This window comes from Carassius auratus, linkage group LG28B, assembly GCF_003368295.1.
Source record: "Carassius auratus strain Wakin linkage group LG28B, ASM336829v1, whole genome shotgun sequence".
Classification (NCBI taxonomy): Eukaryota; Metazoa; Chordata; class Actinopteri; order Cypriniformes; family Cyprinidae; genus Carassius; species Carassius auratus.
Genome location: NC_039293.1, coordinates 370,775 through 388,344, shown reverse-complemented (window position 1 = coordinate 388,344; position 17,570 = coordinate 370,775). Strand labels below are relative to the sequence as shown.

At 35.3% G+C, this 17,570-nt stretch overlaps 2 protein-coding genes across 2 annotated transcripts in view; one reads left to right on the top strand and one right to left on the bottom strand.

Annotated features, from left to right (window-relative positions):
* The window catches only part of LOC113067523 (nuclear factor 1 X-type-like), a 29,686-nt gene extending 21,241 nt beyond the window's left edge, over window positions 1-8,445 (top strand). Inside the window, exon 12 of the mRNA XM_026239907.1 lies at window positions 2,613-8,445. Within this exon, the coding sequence (XP_026095692.1) occupies window positions 2,613-2,627 (15 nt within the window). The 3' untranslated portion in view covers window positions 2,628-8,445. The remainder of the gene's footprint in view (window positions 1-2,612) is intronic.
* A 4,034-nt stretch (window positions 8,446-12,479) lies between these two features.
* On the bottom strand, window positions 12,480-16,515 carry LOC113067635 (nucleoside diphosphate kinase A). The gene is made up of 5 exons (XM_026240002.1): window positions 16,091-16,515; window positions 13,799-13,929; window positions 13,625-13,726; window positions 13,402-13,514; window positions 12,480-13,190 (listed from the first exon to the last, which is right to left on the bottom strand). Exons 1-5 carry the CDS (start codon window positions 16,203-16,205, stop codon window positions 13,067-13,069), a joined length of 585 nt encoding a protein of 194 aa, XP_026095787.1. The 5' UTR covers window positions 16,206-16,515; the 3' UTR covers window positions 12,480-13,066.
* Between the last annotated feature and the right edge of the window lie 1,055 nt (window positions 16,516-17,570).

Sequence of the window (17,570 nt, the reverse complement as noted above, 5' to 3'; positions counted from 1 at the left end):
TGGAGAAAAGAGGGGCAAAGTTGAAGCACGGCCCCTAAACTGAAAAGTCACGTCCCAGCTGTCTGGTTGCCCACAGCAACGAGACATGATGTCACAGGCAGTTGAAGTTGAACTTGAGGCTGGTCACTGCCAAGGATTACGGGGGGAAGATGGGATTGTGAGGGGAGGAGCACAGCTTACAGGGGAAGAGTTACTTGGCCCGAGTGGCTGTTGGGCTGGAGCCCGGGGCGGGTGCTGCTGCTTGTGTGACCCGCAAGAGTCAACCAGAACAAAAGTCACCCGCCGCCCCTCCTCACACAGCCTCTCAGCCAAAGGGTTTCCAGGATTTGACTTCCAGAGAGTTTTGTAAAACCAATCAGGAGGAACAATCCCGCGCTCTCGCTGTCGTCCCAGTCACACATCAGAGGGGTTCAGTAAATAAGAGCTCGAGTACTTTTGTCTCACGAGGCAAGGTATTGGATTAAAGCATTCGATTTTATATCAAATGGAAAGACATTATATGAAATACATGTAAGGGTATTGTAAATGTTCATATTTAAAATGATTGATAAATAATTATATCACATAAATACTCTATTGATGTATACAAACTATTAAGGATATGATGTAAAATATTAAGTATATAAGTAATTATGATTTTCATAATTGGGAATGTAGTTAATATATACATTATAAATATATATATATATACTGCACATATACAATATTAATTTTAAATATTTATCATATTGATTGTAATAAATATATTATAGTTATTATTTTATTTATAAAATTACTCTAAAATTGTAAAATTTTAATTGTAATGTTATTATTTTATGTATTATGAATAGTTAGTATATAAACTGTTCAGTTTACAGTCTTATATAGTGGAAACCATTTTGACAATATATATAAAAACTATAATTTATAAATGTATTATTTTAAAAATATTTCAATATAAAAAGTTGATATTTATAAATGCACACATTATTAGAAATCATTATTAATATCATTCATTAATTATTAAACCAGTATTTTTATAATATAATAGGAATATTAAAAGAAATCCTGTAAACGCCTAAGATATAGAGCACAGCATTAAAGATGAATTGTGATATTGCTGTAGCCGTTTGGTTTATACTGTTTTTATTGACTATGGAGCAGTTGGACTGCTGTACTGACAACCAGAATCTGTTTAGAATAATCAATCAAATGTGTAGTGGTAGATATCCAACTTATTTAAGTTCTTTACGTGTGCTCTGACAAAGAGTTTGACAAAGACCTGAAGTGTTTTTATTGGGAAACACGCTTTACTTCCACCAAGACGTGAACGCCCTATAAACTTGTGTTCACTGGCGTTATCAGTGCGATGTTAGAGCTGCATTAACAGAGCGTCTGCTGATGACGGGATGTGGAGGAGATACGTCATGTCATTCCCAGAAGCGAGGTCTGCTGCTTTAGTTCGGTAAACAGATCCGCTTCAGAAGCCTGACCTCTAGTGTTCACATCAGTAACAGCAGCTTCTCTACTCCAGATCCGACTAAAGTTGACTTACTTTAGAATTCCAGATTCAGGAATATCGATTCAAAATAAAATAACATCAAATAAAAGTGACATAAAATAGTAAGCTTGTAATAGCGGTGCATACTGAAACATGCACACTTTAAGATTATAAAGTACAAAAAATAGAAAATTTTATTATAATTTCTAAATAAAACAGAATAATAAAAAAAAACTTTACATTTATTGTCACAAAGCTATTATAATTTAATAATTGTAAATGAATTTAGTTTAATAAACATATTTATTTATAGCAAATTATTAAATTATAGGTCTGTGTTACAAAATAAATTTCATATATTTAATAGCTTAAATGTAGAAGTTAGTTATATTTTATTAAATGTATACAAATTAACTATTTTTGAGTTCTAGCTTTATGTGGAAATACACTTCATTTAAACTAAAAGGTTTATTTGTTATTAAATGCGTACAAATTATAAACACGTTATTTAATTATAGGCTTTTATCAAAATACATTTAATTTAACATTTAATTTGATAACTTAAAAATATTTATATTTTATTAAATGTATACAAATGAACTATTTTTAAGTTATAGCTTTAAGTGAAAATACATTTCAGTTAAAATAAAAAGTGGTTCATGTATGTTATTAAATGCATACAAATTATAAACATTATTTAATAGTAAATGTTTCCAAAATACATTTTAATTTAATACATTTAATAACTTAAAAATGTTTACGTGTTATTAAATGTATTATAAAATAGAAACAACGTTTGTGACTTCTTGTTAATGAGTGATATTTGATCATTTTAGTTAAGTCTTATATTTATTTTAAAATGTTTTATTTTTTATTATTATTAAACTAAGGCTTTTAAAATGTGATATTTTATAAAACCATACGGTGATAAGTAGCAGATGTAAAAATGCCTATAATTGTCTTTTTTAATCTTCAGATAAAAAAAAGAAATAATAATAATAATAATAATCAATATTGTCCTTGATAGTAGTCAAATTCTTCCTGCACAGATGATTTTATAGTAATCTGATGTTTTCATGATGTATTTTCTGTTTAAACGCTAACATTGCCTTTAATTCTGTTGTTTTTACAGTCATGGTTCCTTTGACGAGGTCCTGCCTGCAACCTGTCGACACAATTTGGAAGTTTAATGACAAAAAAAAAAAATCCTCCTCTTTTGAAAATCCCCTCCGACCCGAAACGCACCCTAAGAAACGTGAGCAGCATATGATTAGGAAACGTTTGACCCTGTATTAGCCAACCGTCAGACGCCCTTCAACCTCCGAAAAAGACTTTCAGATCACAGCAGGAGGAGAGGGACCGACACGCACCTACAGCACCAAACCAACGGCAACAGAGGAGCAAGAACCCGGTGAACACAGACACAATATGTTACTAGGGACAAGGATCTAGTGTACAGTGGCTGGGATTATCAACAGTTTCAGTGGTGAGGATTCAGACACAACAAAAACCCAAGATTTTGACCAATTAAACTTCAGATTTTTGTTTTCAAAACACTTAAACGTGCTGACTTTCAGCATCCAGGCAACACTAAATAATGAGAGCCCCTGACGTTTTACAATTTTAGCTTATAAGCATGCAGTAGAAACGTCTTTTTTTCCCTTTTGCAGTCAATTACTAAACTAACTACGAACAGCAGAAGTATTGCACTACAGTAATGCGAAGAACACTAGTTTGACGTGCACTATTGAAAATGGGATCGACGGCAGACGTTATTTGCACATTTTATTGCGGAGGAAAATTAACCTGGCACACTAAAGCTACCCAGAGACACGGTCTCATTTTCAAGCCTCAAATTCAATTTTTTAATAAAACAAAAGTTCATTTTAGGTGTTTAGTGCCAACTAGACAGCACCAGATTTTACATCACATTCACCAAATCTGTCTTGATGTCTTGAACCTGATGAGAAATCATGATCACGTGGATTCTTATTAAAGGGATAGTTCACCCAAAAATGAAAAATGTCATTATTTACTCACCCTTACTCAAGTTGTTCCAAACCTGTATGAGTTTCTTTTTCGGTTGAACACAAAGATGATGTTTGGGAAAAGGTAACAACCAAACAGTTGATGGTAGCCATTGACTCCTATAGTATTGTTTTTTCACACTATGGAAGTCAATGGCTGCCGTCAAATCCTTTTCAGTTTTTGGTGAATTATCTCTTATAAATGACTAGATTTGCGCTTTGAAGTTTCGCCGATCATTTTTACAGTCATGTGACTGAGCTCAACTTTAAAATCATTCGTTTGGGGATAATTTTTTATAATTTAATAAAAAAGTTGTGTATTGACAATAGAGTAGTGATGCACGAAACACTAAATTCGCTGGTCAACAACAAATTTGTTTGACAATCTTGAACCTAAATCGAAATCTGCCAAGTGATTATTAGTGATTAGTTTTCTAAATTTGAATTCATGAGGAATCCTATCAGAATGACTAATTTCCCCTGCAAAATTTGACTAAATGTGACCGCACCTTTGCAGCCATGTGACAGTTCAAATTTTTAATTGTAAAAAAAAATAATAATAATCATTGCATTCTTTTGTCATTTCAAAATCATTTCTCTCTGTTTTAAAATTTAAGCCATATGTCTGAACTTTGTTTTAAATAGTAAAACTTTTAATTAGAAGTATAAAAATAAATTACGTAATAAAAAATATTTTCTAGTATTTTTTTTTTTACTAGTCCCAGCCAGTAATTCTGTCATTTATAATGGCTGTGAATTAATTTCATCATTGTAGCGAGGCATAATAAGAGTCCTTGATTCATCAGCACTAATAAAGACGGCTCTAGACACGCCCACTTCTGTTTTGTTTACGTACCTGTTTACACTCCCAGAAGTCCATGTTCCAAGAACAAGTGACCTTGCTGCGGAGCAAAAGAATGTGTGACATATCATAGCCGTGCTCAGAGGGAGGTGGGCCACTCGGACCGCTTTTATTAGACGCCACATTTCACCATTCACTTCAGTAGATTTACTCTAAATTTGGTAAGGTTTCATCATGGCTGTCTGCATATAAACACACTCTCCTCCGCAGATTGACTACAAAGGGAAGCCTTTACAGTAGGGCGAACTTCATCCGCTGATAAAGTTGTTTTTCAACACAGCTGTAATCGGTAACCTCACAAAATAACTGGACTGCCTGACCATGTATCTCACTGCAGGGAAACTTTGTTGCCGGATGGCGGCCGTGTCATCGCTTTGCTAGAAACTAACACGAGAATCGTGATGGCAATGGTCTTTTCTTTTCTAATCAAAGGAAGTGCCTCTGTATTCCCATTATGCAATTTGTTAAACATGAATTCAGGTTATTTTCTTGCATATAAGCTATAGAGGAGCGTGAAATTTTTATGAAAAAAAAAAAAAAGAAAACAAGCGTCGGCTCACTAGTTACAAACATCTTTATATATACAGGATATATCCATATATATTTATATATACATTTTTTTTCTTATTTGCCTAATAAGCTCAGTGGCAGTCTAGTTATTTTTTGAAGTATGACATGATCATAAATCAGATATTCGTTCAGAAGTACCAGTCCCGAAAAACCCAGTTAACTGCACTTAATAATAATTAGAGAGAAAAAAAAATAAAAACAAACTGGAGGAAATCAGATTTCCGCTGAAAATGTATCAATAGCGTAGTTATAAAAATAAAAAAAATGCACGGCTTTTGATTTCTTTTGTGTTTGGACAGGAAGTATTTGTTATTACAAAATAAAGTGTGTTGATTGAGCCATGTGCAATGCCTTGGGTAGAAGCTGTGTTTGTCTCATTGTTAGGGTGTACAGGAAAGCGTAGCGGTGAAAATCCTTCTATTATGTAAAGTCCACGCTGTCCGGGACTCTAAACTACAGGGCAGAGAGAGTGAGAGAAAGAGAGGACACGCTCTTTGTAAGTTTTGGGAATTTGTTTTGTAAGCTTTCCTTTTTTCTGCTTTTTTTTATGTTTATTTGTAATAATTTGTTCTCAAAACTTAAGGAGGGCTGAAGAAGCAGTTTTTTGCGACACGTCAGAATATATCACTAAATAAAACAGGTGCTTTTTATGGATCAAAGTACGCTCGATCTCTATTATACATAAGACGACGAAAAATAAGTGTTATCAAGACAAATTTTAGAAGAAAAAATGTTACTCTTTCCTTTTTGTATTTAGTGAAGGTGGGGGTGGGGGGGGGCGGGGTTCATCGTGGACAAGGTTGTGACAAAAGGCATTTTTCCTCCAACCTTTTCTCCGAAGCGATCAAAGAATGTCGACTGATGACGTCCTAAGAGGTTTTACGACTTTTAACTAGCTAAAATGCAGGATTTTTCCGGTATTTTTGACTTCATGCTATGCATTCCATTTTTCCAGGACTTCCATGCTTTGGATCGCCCGAACCACCATAGTCTTTAACAAACTTCCCGTCTGAACTTCGCTGGCTTTTTGTACATAGAAAATTTTGAATTTGTGTGAAAGGTATGACAAGATCTTCCCTGTTTATGGGAGAGGCTTTAACACAGCTCGAATAAACTAAAATGCTTGTTGTAAGCTAGAAATTTTGGAGTATGAAGAGAGATGGGAGGTGTGATGTGGATTTGCTAACTTTTAAACTTGTGAATCTCACACAAATTTTCAAGACATTTTTGTCTACAGAGCCACGCACATGACACTAGGACAACAGTATGTTTATCATAGCCATGAATTAAGAATTTGTTCCCACGTTTTATTCATTTATTCTCGCGCTTTAGTTAAATTGTGGTTGTGGATTAAGAAATTAATACCCTCGTTTTCATAATCAGGAAATTGCTAAAAAGTGGCCACACACAAGGAAGCAAACAAGTAAAACATGGCTACGATTTATGACAATGAGTGAGCTAATTTGCCCAACATGGCGCGATTTACAAAAACAAGGATAACGAATTAGCACAACATGGCCAAAATTTACAAAAAGCAAGTGAATAATTTTGTACAAAGACGCCACAATTGAGAAGAATGAGGGATCAAATTTGTACGTGGTTACGATTTATGAAAATGATGAAACAAATTAGTACACTGTGGCCATGATTTACGAAAAAACAGAGCAGTTATAACATGACAACAATGTACGAAAACGTCAGAACAAATTAGTACAACATGGTTATGATTTATGAAAATAAGAAAACTTAAGTCACAGAAGCAAATTCTTAATTTGTGGGGATGATTTTTTTTCTACGTCTTTTGTGGGGCTCTGTAGATTTCATTCAGAAATCATAAAGAAAAAAATATATTGTAATGTCATTTGCTTTTGACAAAATATGAAAACAAAATATAATTTGTCTTTTGATTTTGGGGTGAAACGTGATTTATTTTCATAAAGAGATTTACCCAAACTGATTCCCAAACAAAGTCAGCGACCAATCAGAAAGAGAGAGTTGGAATTGAACCCCTCCCCCCTGAACGCGCAGCGCCCTCTACTGGCCCCTGTGTAAATGACTCTAAATATTTGTTTTGTGATCTAGTGTTAGACTCAGAGCATCATAAAGGTTGTCCCTAAAAAGTGCCTTTTGTTCACAGACACCATCTTGTAATCCTGAGTGCCCATCTCAAAAAAAAAAAAAAAAAAAAATATCCCCTCGTTCAACCTTCTGTATTTCTCCTTCCGCGACTTCTTCAAAGCAGTATATATAGTACTAAAGGAAATCGGTGTGACTTAGTTCCTCTTTTTATTGTTGAATAATTAAGAAAACTGTAAAAAATAGAAAAAAATGACACAAAAAAAACTTTCTGTCTTGCTTTTCCTTCATCTGTAATCTTGTCTTCTGCCTCTTTTGGACACTGGAGTAGTCTATAGTTGCATAACCATCGCCCTTTTCCCTGTGCCCCTTTTCTCTGAACGGAGGGGTTTTAAAATGTACAAAAAAATAATAATAAAGAAAAAAAGAAAAAAAAAAATGTCTGAGCAGAATGCAGTTAGCTCACATGTTATTCTTGTCTGTACGCTTCACGTTGTATTCATACCGATCTCTTCAGCTTCTCCATTGAACAGTTAATGTACGTGAACAAGTTACGCCGGTGAGCTCTGGTGGGCCGTCCGACAGACGGGCGTTTCAGCTGGACGCGGTTTGCGAAAACAATATAGAGGCCGACTGCTGAGGTAGAATAGGCGAGTTTTTGAGCTATTTATTTCTTTTTTGTTACCAAATTAATTTGATTTGCTATAATCTGTTTGTATTGATATTGCATTGAGAATCTGTATTGATGATGCACCTTTGAATGGTTGTACGTGACCAGATACTTAAAAAAAAAAAGAAAAAAAAAAAGAAAAAAAAAGTTCCTGTTAAGATGAAGCACCTTAAAAACGGAGTGGTTTCAGCCCAGGGAAAGCGACAGTTTCAAAGCGACCGCGAGCCCAGCGTTACGAGCCAAACTCATTGACCAAAATAATGCACGCCATTAAAAACCTGAGCGAAACTAAAATTAACTTAAACTCACCAGCAAAAGCCAACGTTGTGCGCTTAACGACAACTTGCTTTCTCCCTAAAACAAAATATGCAATTGTTCCACTTTCCCGAGTCCGTGAAGCCGGCGTCTGTGTTGGCTTTGATTTATTAATAACTGTAATAAGTGAAAGCCATAGCGACGAACACGTGTTTGCCGCTCTCGTTGTCCCTCCCTGGTACTGACCGTCCATTTTCTTTCTTTCGTATTTACTTTTCTATTTTTTTTTTTGTTGAGCGGGACATTCGGATGAGTTTAGAGTAGCATGAACCCTCGGCGGCTCCGTCTTGTTTGAACTCGTCATGCGGCGCCCTTCTCAGTCCACACGCCTTCCAGAGCTCATGGTGAAATGCATGTGTTGATTACAATTTCTTTTCCATAATAAGAAAAACAAGTAAGAGCAGCACCTTTAACTGATTGAATAAAAGGATGTTCTTGATTGTAACGTTGAGTCTGTGTGGTTATTTTGATCAAGCGCTCCAATTTAGCCTCCAAGAGCCCTCAAGGTGACCTAAAATGATTTAAAACAAGTGCTAAAAGAATAGTTCACCTAAAAAAAAGAAAGAAGTGTATTTCATCCTTGGGCCATCCATGATGTAGATGAGTTGGTGTTGAGTTGAAATGATATATACCTACACAGTAAAAACAGAAGTGTTAATTTAACTCCTAAAGAGTTGAATTTGACTCTGTTTCAGATAACATTTGGTCCCACTCGAAATCAGTGTAAAATTTACTCTTTGGTCAGTGTCAAATTTTTAGAGTTAATTCTACTCAATATTGTGTAAAAAATAACAATGAAATGTGTAAAAGTATTTAACACTGTAGTGTAATCACACTGTTAAGAGTAATATAATTACACAGTATAGAGTTAATTTTACTCTTTTAAAAAATGACACTTTATGTGTAATATTTACTTTTCATTTCTCTACAGTGTTTTAAAAAGTTTATATAAATTATAAGATGCATTGTTACTGAATTACAGAACTATCAACTACTATCGAAATAAAAACAAGCACAATAACACTAGATCACAGAACTCACAATTTATTGTAAAAAAATCAAATATTTCAATGTCACTGAATTTACATTGCAAACCCATTGCCTTATCTCTGACAGAAACATGTATAACATAAAAATGTTTACCTGAGAAAGCAATATGGCACGACAAGGAGAGATGTGTAATTCCTTCCATATAACATTTGTATGTCATATGGAGCGAATGAAGGACTGTATGACGTACCAAAGACGTAATGGGCTTCAAAGAGTTCGACAAAATCTCCAACTGAACCTGTTGCCTTGCATGGAAGTGCATGCTTGTCAAACACAATAAAGTAGGAGTGAATGGTGCTCTGTATGGATCCCTGGGCGAGAAGGTAGGGCTGACTGCTTTTGGTGATGTTGTTTAGATGCTGCTGCACATTGGTTTCAACCTACAACAAAACACATTCAACAGAATTGTTTTGGTGACTAACTTCTGACAATAGATTAGATCACAAGATTGAGGTGATAGAAGATATATTTTAAACAACTGTTAAAGAATTAGTTCACTTTGAAAAATGTTTTTGCTGATAAGTTACTCACCCCCATGTCATCCAAGATGTTCATGTCTTTCTTTCTTCAGGCGAAAATAATATACGTTTTTTGAGGAAAACATTCCAGGATTTTTCTCCATATAATGAACTTCCATGGTGACCAATGGTTTGAGGGTTCAAATGAAGGGTCAAATGTCTTAATGTAGCTTCAAAGACCTGACAATCCCTGCAGAGAAATAAGGGTCTTATATAGTGAAACGATCGGCTGTTTTCAAAATAAAAATAATATAATTTTTAACCACAATTGGACCTTTACGACATCATGACGGCACATGTGGCACATCTTGAGATTCTACAACATGTACAATTGTGGTATTTTTATTTTGAAAATGACCGATCATTTAACTAGATAAGAACCTTATTTCTCTGCTGGGATCATATCGAGATTTTGAAGCTACATTGAGACAGACTTTGAACCCTCATTTGAACCCTCAAACCATTGGTCACCATGGTATCTGCAGCCGATTTTATGTAACTGAAAATATAAAGCACAACAGATATGATTATTGACCTAACTAGATATCATAACATAATAGGTTAAAGCTGTTTAATTGTGTCACTCCGTGATGTAGAGAGTATAGCTTTAACCTAATGTACCCACCTTCTTTCAAGAAAGCATCGAATGTCAGCTCAGACAGCTTGACGTATTTCTCCTCTTCCCCGAATTGAACACGCAACAGCATTTTGCCCCTGTTAACAAAGAAAATATATATTCAAAATCATAATTTAGCGCTGGTTCAACTAAGAGTTACCTATTTATTTCTCTCGTGCACTATGCATTACTTAGATGTTACACTGCAATTACAAAGGGCGGCTGAAGAAGATAAAGTTGTGCTGGTTGAATATAACGTTAGGCTATTTTCTGCAGCTAATTAACAGGCTAGTTAAAGTTAAGAGGCACGGTATCCCATTAGCTACCAAATAACTGTTCCAAAGTTAGCTAGCACATTAGCTATTTTAGTTCGAACAGTAACCCTTTAAAATTGTTAAGCCATGTTAAACAAACACATCATGCAATCAGTGATCTAAGTTATCATTTATAAGACCAACATTAACTATCAGAAGCATGATAACATTACCAATATATAAAAATATTGCAACATAATTTATGTATAAAGAAACACAGTTACCGATACGGATTCCTATAACTTATAATATGACCTCAACTAATATCAGCACACTTTTAAAATTATGTAAAGTTAAAAAATACAGTTTTGGTGTGGACAACACAGGATGTTTCTCACCGAGCAATATCAGTGGCCTAGCGTTGCTCCTTCGCAATCTTCCTCCACTGAAATGCAGCACGTTTGACAAGCATAGCAGAGTGGTGGGTATTTATCACTACTGTAGAGTTGAAATTGTCACTGCGTTTCTGCAGATTTTTACACTCACTTTTAACTCCACTAAAAGAGCAGTTTTACTCCCCAAAATGTTGAAAATACTCTATCTGGGTTAAAATAACTTTACTCTGAAATATTAACACCCCATTTTTTACTGTGTAGGTATATTAAGGTACACTATACCTGGTGCACAACAGTCTGATCATCTTCCTCCTCAGCGGTTGATAAAATTGTTTGATCTTTTAGGTGAAACTCTTCAATCTCTTTTAAATAATAGTTTAATAAATGGAAATGGTCCTGCTTGTTTCAAACACGCTGTAGTGCAGCCACTTCTTAAGAAACCAAATTTGGAGTATACAGTTTTAAGTAAGTACCGACATATATTGAAACTACCTTTCTCAGCAAACATTTTAGAGAAGATAGTTCTGTCTCCGCTTGCATCATATTTAGATTTGAATGCTGTTATAGATGTGTTTCATTCAAGTTTTAGGTCTCTTCATAACACAGAATCCACCCCTCTTAAGGTTTTTAATGATATTCTATTGGCAGTTGATTCTGGAAAGGTAGTTATTCTTACTGTATTTTACTTGATCTCACGGCTGCTTTTGATACCATTGATCATGGTATTTTATTGCACCGTTTGGAAGATGTTGGTGTTAAGGGTACAGCCCAAGAATGCTTTCTCGGTTTGTCTTGAGATCTGTGTTCTACCTCAGCTAAATTACATAGTGGTGTGCCACAGGGGTCTATACTTTGGCCTATTTTATTTTAATTATATATGGGCCCTTTGGATGCAATTTTTCATAAATAAAATCTTATGTATCATTTAAATGCAGATTGTCAAGTTGTATATCCCAATAAATCCAAATCCATCTCAATCCTTTGATGGACTTGTTCAGTGTTTAGGTGAGATCCAGAGCCTGGCAAGTAACTTTTTTTTCATCTGAACACTAATAAGACTGAGTGTGTTGTTTTTGGACATTCTTCTGCTTCCAAGGAAATTATAAGTAGGTTGGCTGTTATGAAAATAAGTGTTTTAAATCATGTAAAGAATTTGGGTGTTATGATGGATTCAGCCTTAGAGTTTTAGATAAGTAGGTTACTAGTGTTGTGAGGGCTGCCTTTTATCAACTCAGAATTATTTCTAAACTGAAAACATTTCTCTCTTTTAAGGATCAGGAGACTATTATTCATGCCTTTGTGTCATCACGCATCAATTACTGCAATTCCGTTTATAAAGGTATTTCACATGGTCAATTGTCTCGTCTTCAATTAGTACAAAATGCTGCTGCCAGAATTTTGATTCATACAAAGAAGAGAGAATTACTCCAGTTTTGTTTTCTCTACACTGGTTGCCTGTAGAATTTAGAATTGAATTCAAGGTTTTGCCGGTGGTTTTTAAAGCATTGCATGGCATTGCTCCAAAATATATTCTGGACTTATTGTTTTCTTATCAAAGTTCAAGAAACATGAAATCTTCGAATCAGATGATTCTTCATGTTCCAAAAATAATATTAAAATCATATATATATTAACACAACAAACCATTTTTGTGTTACAGCAAGTATTTATTTGATGAACCTTTGTCACATTAAATTAACAGTCTATAAATAATTATTTACTGCACTTTTAATGCATGTTTCCCTGAGTGAGGGGACTGGGTTTGGATAACAAGCATCTGCTAAAATACAAGTTTTTTTTTTTTTTCTAATTGAAAAAGACATTAAAATACATTGTTCAAAAAAGTTAGTTATATTGATCAGCACCATTCACGTATATGTGATCACTGGTTACGTTTAGTAAAAATAGAACAAAAAACAGAAACAATTAGAAACTATTAAGACTTGTGCGTCAAAGCAAAATTTTCAAAGCAATATTTTCTGTTTGAAAATATTCAAAGGCACCTTTTTTAAACGTTTTCTTCAAAAGGTTCTTACATTTCTTTTTAAATATTTGTAATATAAAATAGAACATTTCAATCTATTTACATCGGATCATTTTAAAATGATAACATTTGCAGGCCCAAAAACTGCATATCATTGGCATTTTGTGCTATTAAGGAAATTGAGCAGAAATCAACCTGCTGAGGGGGATCAGAGTTCATTTAACACATACGGATGTCTCAAACTGACCCTCATATAATGTGATAAAGGTTTTTATGATCGCATCCCTCCCAGTCGATGAGCTCCGAGCGATGAAACCACAGTGAAATCTCCCGCTCCGCTCCCTCCACTGAATCAGACGCATGGATGACATTTCTGAATGAATTTAAGAGTAAGGAAAGACATTTCACCCATGCACCTCGTATACATGCCAAAGGTGTATTGCTTAATTTAAATGCAGCTTCAAACTGAGAATCTGATATTGTGTTTAACTGTTTGTGTGTGGCTGTGTTTGGAATAATAGTGGGCACTATATAGTGTGCAGTACACTACTATTGCACACAGAATAACGAGTGTATGTAAATACCTGCTGATGTGAACACTGAAATCTCCTCGAATCGTTCCCGGTGCAGCTTCAGCAGGGTCTGTGCATCCCACCAGCATACGTGATGACCTCACTACATTATGCCCCTCCCACACCTGAAAACAAACCAATGAGAAATGTGAATATCAGCTCGTCAATGACATAATTTACATAAGTTTTATAGTAGCATGATAATCATAACATGTGCCGTTTGATTGGTCCTCACCATGGCAACTATGGGGCCAGAGGTCATGTAGTGAAGCAGGCTGGAGTAGAAAGGTTTCTTCTGCAGCGAGACGTAATGCTGAGCTAAAAGCTTGTCAGAAGCCTGGAAAATCCACAGACATAATTAGAAACAGGTCACATGCAGTCAAGAGTGTTATCTGAGTGAATCACTCACCTGCAGCATCTTCAGACCCACCAATCGAAATCCTCGCTGCTCAAAGCGCTTGATGACATCACCGATCAGACGCCTCTGAACGCCGTCAGGCTTCACCGCAACCAAGGTCCGTTCTTTAATGCCAGAGAAATCTAAAGAGGGTCAAAAACAGATCAATGGATGTGACTTTTCATGCAACTCCAAACTTCATAATCTACTCATTTGTTGAAACGCAAACAGCGCCAATCCACTGGCAAATTGTGAGACAAAAAAATTTGCAGAAAGAGTGTGATATTTCATCTAGGTAAATGCAGATCAACAGCGTGTCCCATGACTATCTCTGCTAACAGTCTGAATTTAAAAGAAAAGAGTCTTCAATCGTGACAGACACGCGGTCGCTTCCTTGAAGCTTGATCAAATTGAAGTCATTACACACTCATGTGCTCTGGATTTGACCTCCACACGCTGCCAATATGCATTCAGTACAACACTGTGATTGGCCTTCAGACAGACCACTCTGAACAGGAGGGAGTTTGAGGTCATAGAGTTACTAGTTAAATGTCAAAAAATTATAAAACAACTGGCAAGTACACAAACGTACTTCTGTCAGTACTACTGTCTGTATACAATGTTAATACCATTAAACTTTTTTGTACTATTAAAAAGCATAAAATGTGGCATTTCCATGGTATCACTGCAGAATCCTGGTCTATTCTGGATTATCAGGTTTGAGATGGGAGTATTTTGTGCTGTTTGTGCGTGTGTGTGTGTGTGTGTATGTATCTTTCATTTGTCTTTTGGTGCATGCCTGCATGCAATTTTGACCCGTGCCACTAAATCTATTAAGAAAGACAAGCTCCTAATGCAGTCAGCACTCGCCAACGTGAACACAATTAACCAATCACTGATCACGCGAGGACGGAGCACAGCTCGTGGAATATTAGTCAAACAGTGCATGTGTACTTTATAAGGCAAACATAGAAATATACCCTAAATTTAAATCTAAATGTCATATTATATATTCATATTCATGAATTTCAACAGATATAATGATATTGCCATGAAATGCATAAAAACAATTACATCTAGAATTAATGTTATCAAATGTGAAGCAATGGATCTAAATACCATTCATTCATTTACCATATTTACATGGCTCTCTAAAAGTAATTGTAGAGGCTCAGATATTTTACTAGTTATATAGAGTAGAATTACTATTGCAGCTAAACATACACACACAAAATGGGGGTGGGAGCAATTAAGTTCTTCTTCCCACTCCCTTTTCAGCAAGTATTATATACATAGATACCGGTATGTGTGTAGTTATGTGTATCATAATTGTAAGGTGTATAAATGTGTATCATAATTGTAAGGTGTATAACTGTGTATTCTAATTGTAATGTGTATAAATGTGTGTATGTGTACTGCATAAGTATATATGTATGTGTGTGTGTGTGTGTGTGTGCATATTTGTAGTTATGTGTATGGATACATATATATGTGAAATAAACTTCTTATTACCTAATATGTATTATTGTTATTTTATTTTGCATTAGCCTTAAAAATGTTTTCTGTGCTAACAATGCTACAGCAATATTGAAGACCGGATTACTTTGAAGAAACATTGTATAAGCGTGAATGAACGAACGTTTATTTATAACTTTGAGGTTTGAGAGAAAGTTGACCAAAGACCTTTCTGAAAACGTTCTATTCTGCTCTCTAATATGCTCCCAGAATGTTTTGCTAACGTTGCCATCAAGTTATGAAAATGTCGAGTGTTTTCTGAACGTTTAAAACGTAGTTTATTATTATTACTAAATCTTGGTTATGTGAATGCTAGAAACAATATTACAGTGTTTCATTTTGCATAGTTTTGCAAACATTGTGGCAATGTTAGTTTTGAATGTTTTCTGAACCGTGTGAAACTAATAGGTACGTTAGTATGCTAACACTAAAAACACGCTAACGTTACTCGATTTCGAACGCCCAACGTTCCAGAGAACATTCCATAAATAATAACGCTTTGAGAGCGATATCGCCGACCAGATGACATTGAACGAACGTTCTATTAACGTTACTGGAAGAAAGTCTGTTAATCTCTGAGGGAACTTTGCCAAAAGGTTAGCCGAAGTTCTCGCAGGGACGGGGGTTTCAGAAGTCCCCGCGAGGGATCCCTCTGTTCCTCCCCGACCCAAACCTCCTCCTTCACGAGAACGCTTTGCATTGAAAGTCTGTTTCTTCACCAGTTATGTCCTGATCTGGGATAAAAATAAATAAATAAAAAAAAACACAGAGAGATGGATGTGACCAAACCTGTGTCACTGCTGAGGCTGCGCGCGAGTCCGTGTCCGAAAACGCGCGTGGTGTTCCATGTGGCCGCTCGCGCGACGTGGACGCAGAAAGCGAATCGCGCGGCCATCATTTTCATTTCCAGGTCAAATGCTTCCCAAACCTTCACCGAGTCGCACTTTACTGCTCCAGTCCAAAACTTATGCGCTGTCCGATGGTTTTAACCCCGGACCGTTACTCGCGCGGGCGGGCGCGCGGTCATTCACCTGACAAGTTAAAGTCACGCGTCCCATATAGTATGTCCAGATGAGGCAGGCGTGCGTGCGTCTATCCTGGGGAAAAAACCCCGCAAATTATAGTGAGATTACCGGTCATCACGTGCACAAACACAACCTCTTAATTAACACCATTTCCTGTTTGGAGAACCATGAAAGACACAAACGAACAAAGAGAAAAAGCCAGCTCAAGAAAAACGGAGCCTTTGTGGAACTGAATGAAAGCTTTGTTGATTAACTTATGTATATCTGTGTGTGTGTGTGTGTGTGTGTGTGACCCTGGACCACAAACCTGTCTGAAGTGTCATTTTTTTCTAAATACATCATATGAAAGTTGAATAAATAAGCTTTTCACTGATGTATGGTTTTGTTTGGATAAGACAATATTTGGTCCAGATACAACTATTTGAAAATCTGAGGGTGCAAATAATAATAATAATAATAATAATAATAATAATAATAGTAATAATAAAATTCTAAATACAATTCTAAAAGTTCTCATTGGTCACATTTGTAAGTCTTTTTCACAAATGATTTCTTTGCAATGTATATTACTAATAAAAAATAAGTTTTTATATATTTACGGTAGGAAATATACAAAATATCTCCATGGAACATAATCTTTACTTAATATCCTAATGATTTTTGGTATAAAAGAAAAATCGATAATTTTGACCCATAAAGTTTTTTTTTTTGTTTTTTTTTTTGCCTATTGCTAAAAATATACCCCAGCGATTTAAGACTGGTTTTGTGCTCCAGGGTCACAAATTATATATATATATATATATATATATATATATATATATATATATATATATATATATATATATATATATATATATATATAAACACATTTTTGTTTTTTTGTTTTTTTATGTAAAGTGGGGACATCCCATAGGTGTAATGGTTTTTATACTGGACAAACTGTATATTCTATGGCCCTACACCAACCCTACACTTAACCATAACCCTCACAGGAAACTTTGTGCTTTTTTACTTTCTCAAAAAAAACTCATTCTGTATGATTTAGAAGCGTTTTGAAAAATGGGGACATGGGTTATGCCCTCATCAGTCACCCTCTCCTTGTAATACCTGTGTCATACCCATGTCATTATACATGTTATGTCCTGATATGTCACACACACACACACACACACACACACGCTTTTTCAGATTTTATCTGAACTTTTCAGCTATTTGCCCTGAAAGTGAAGTTAGGTCGAAGGACA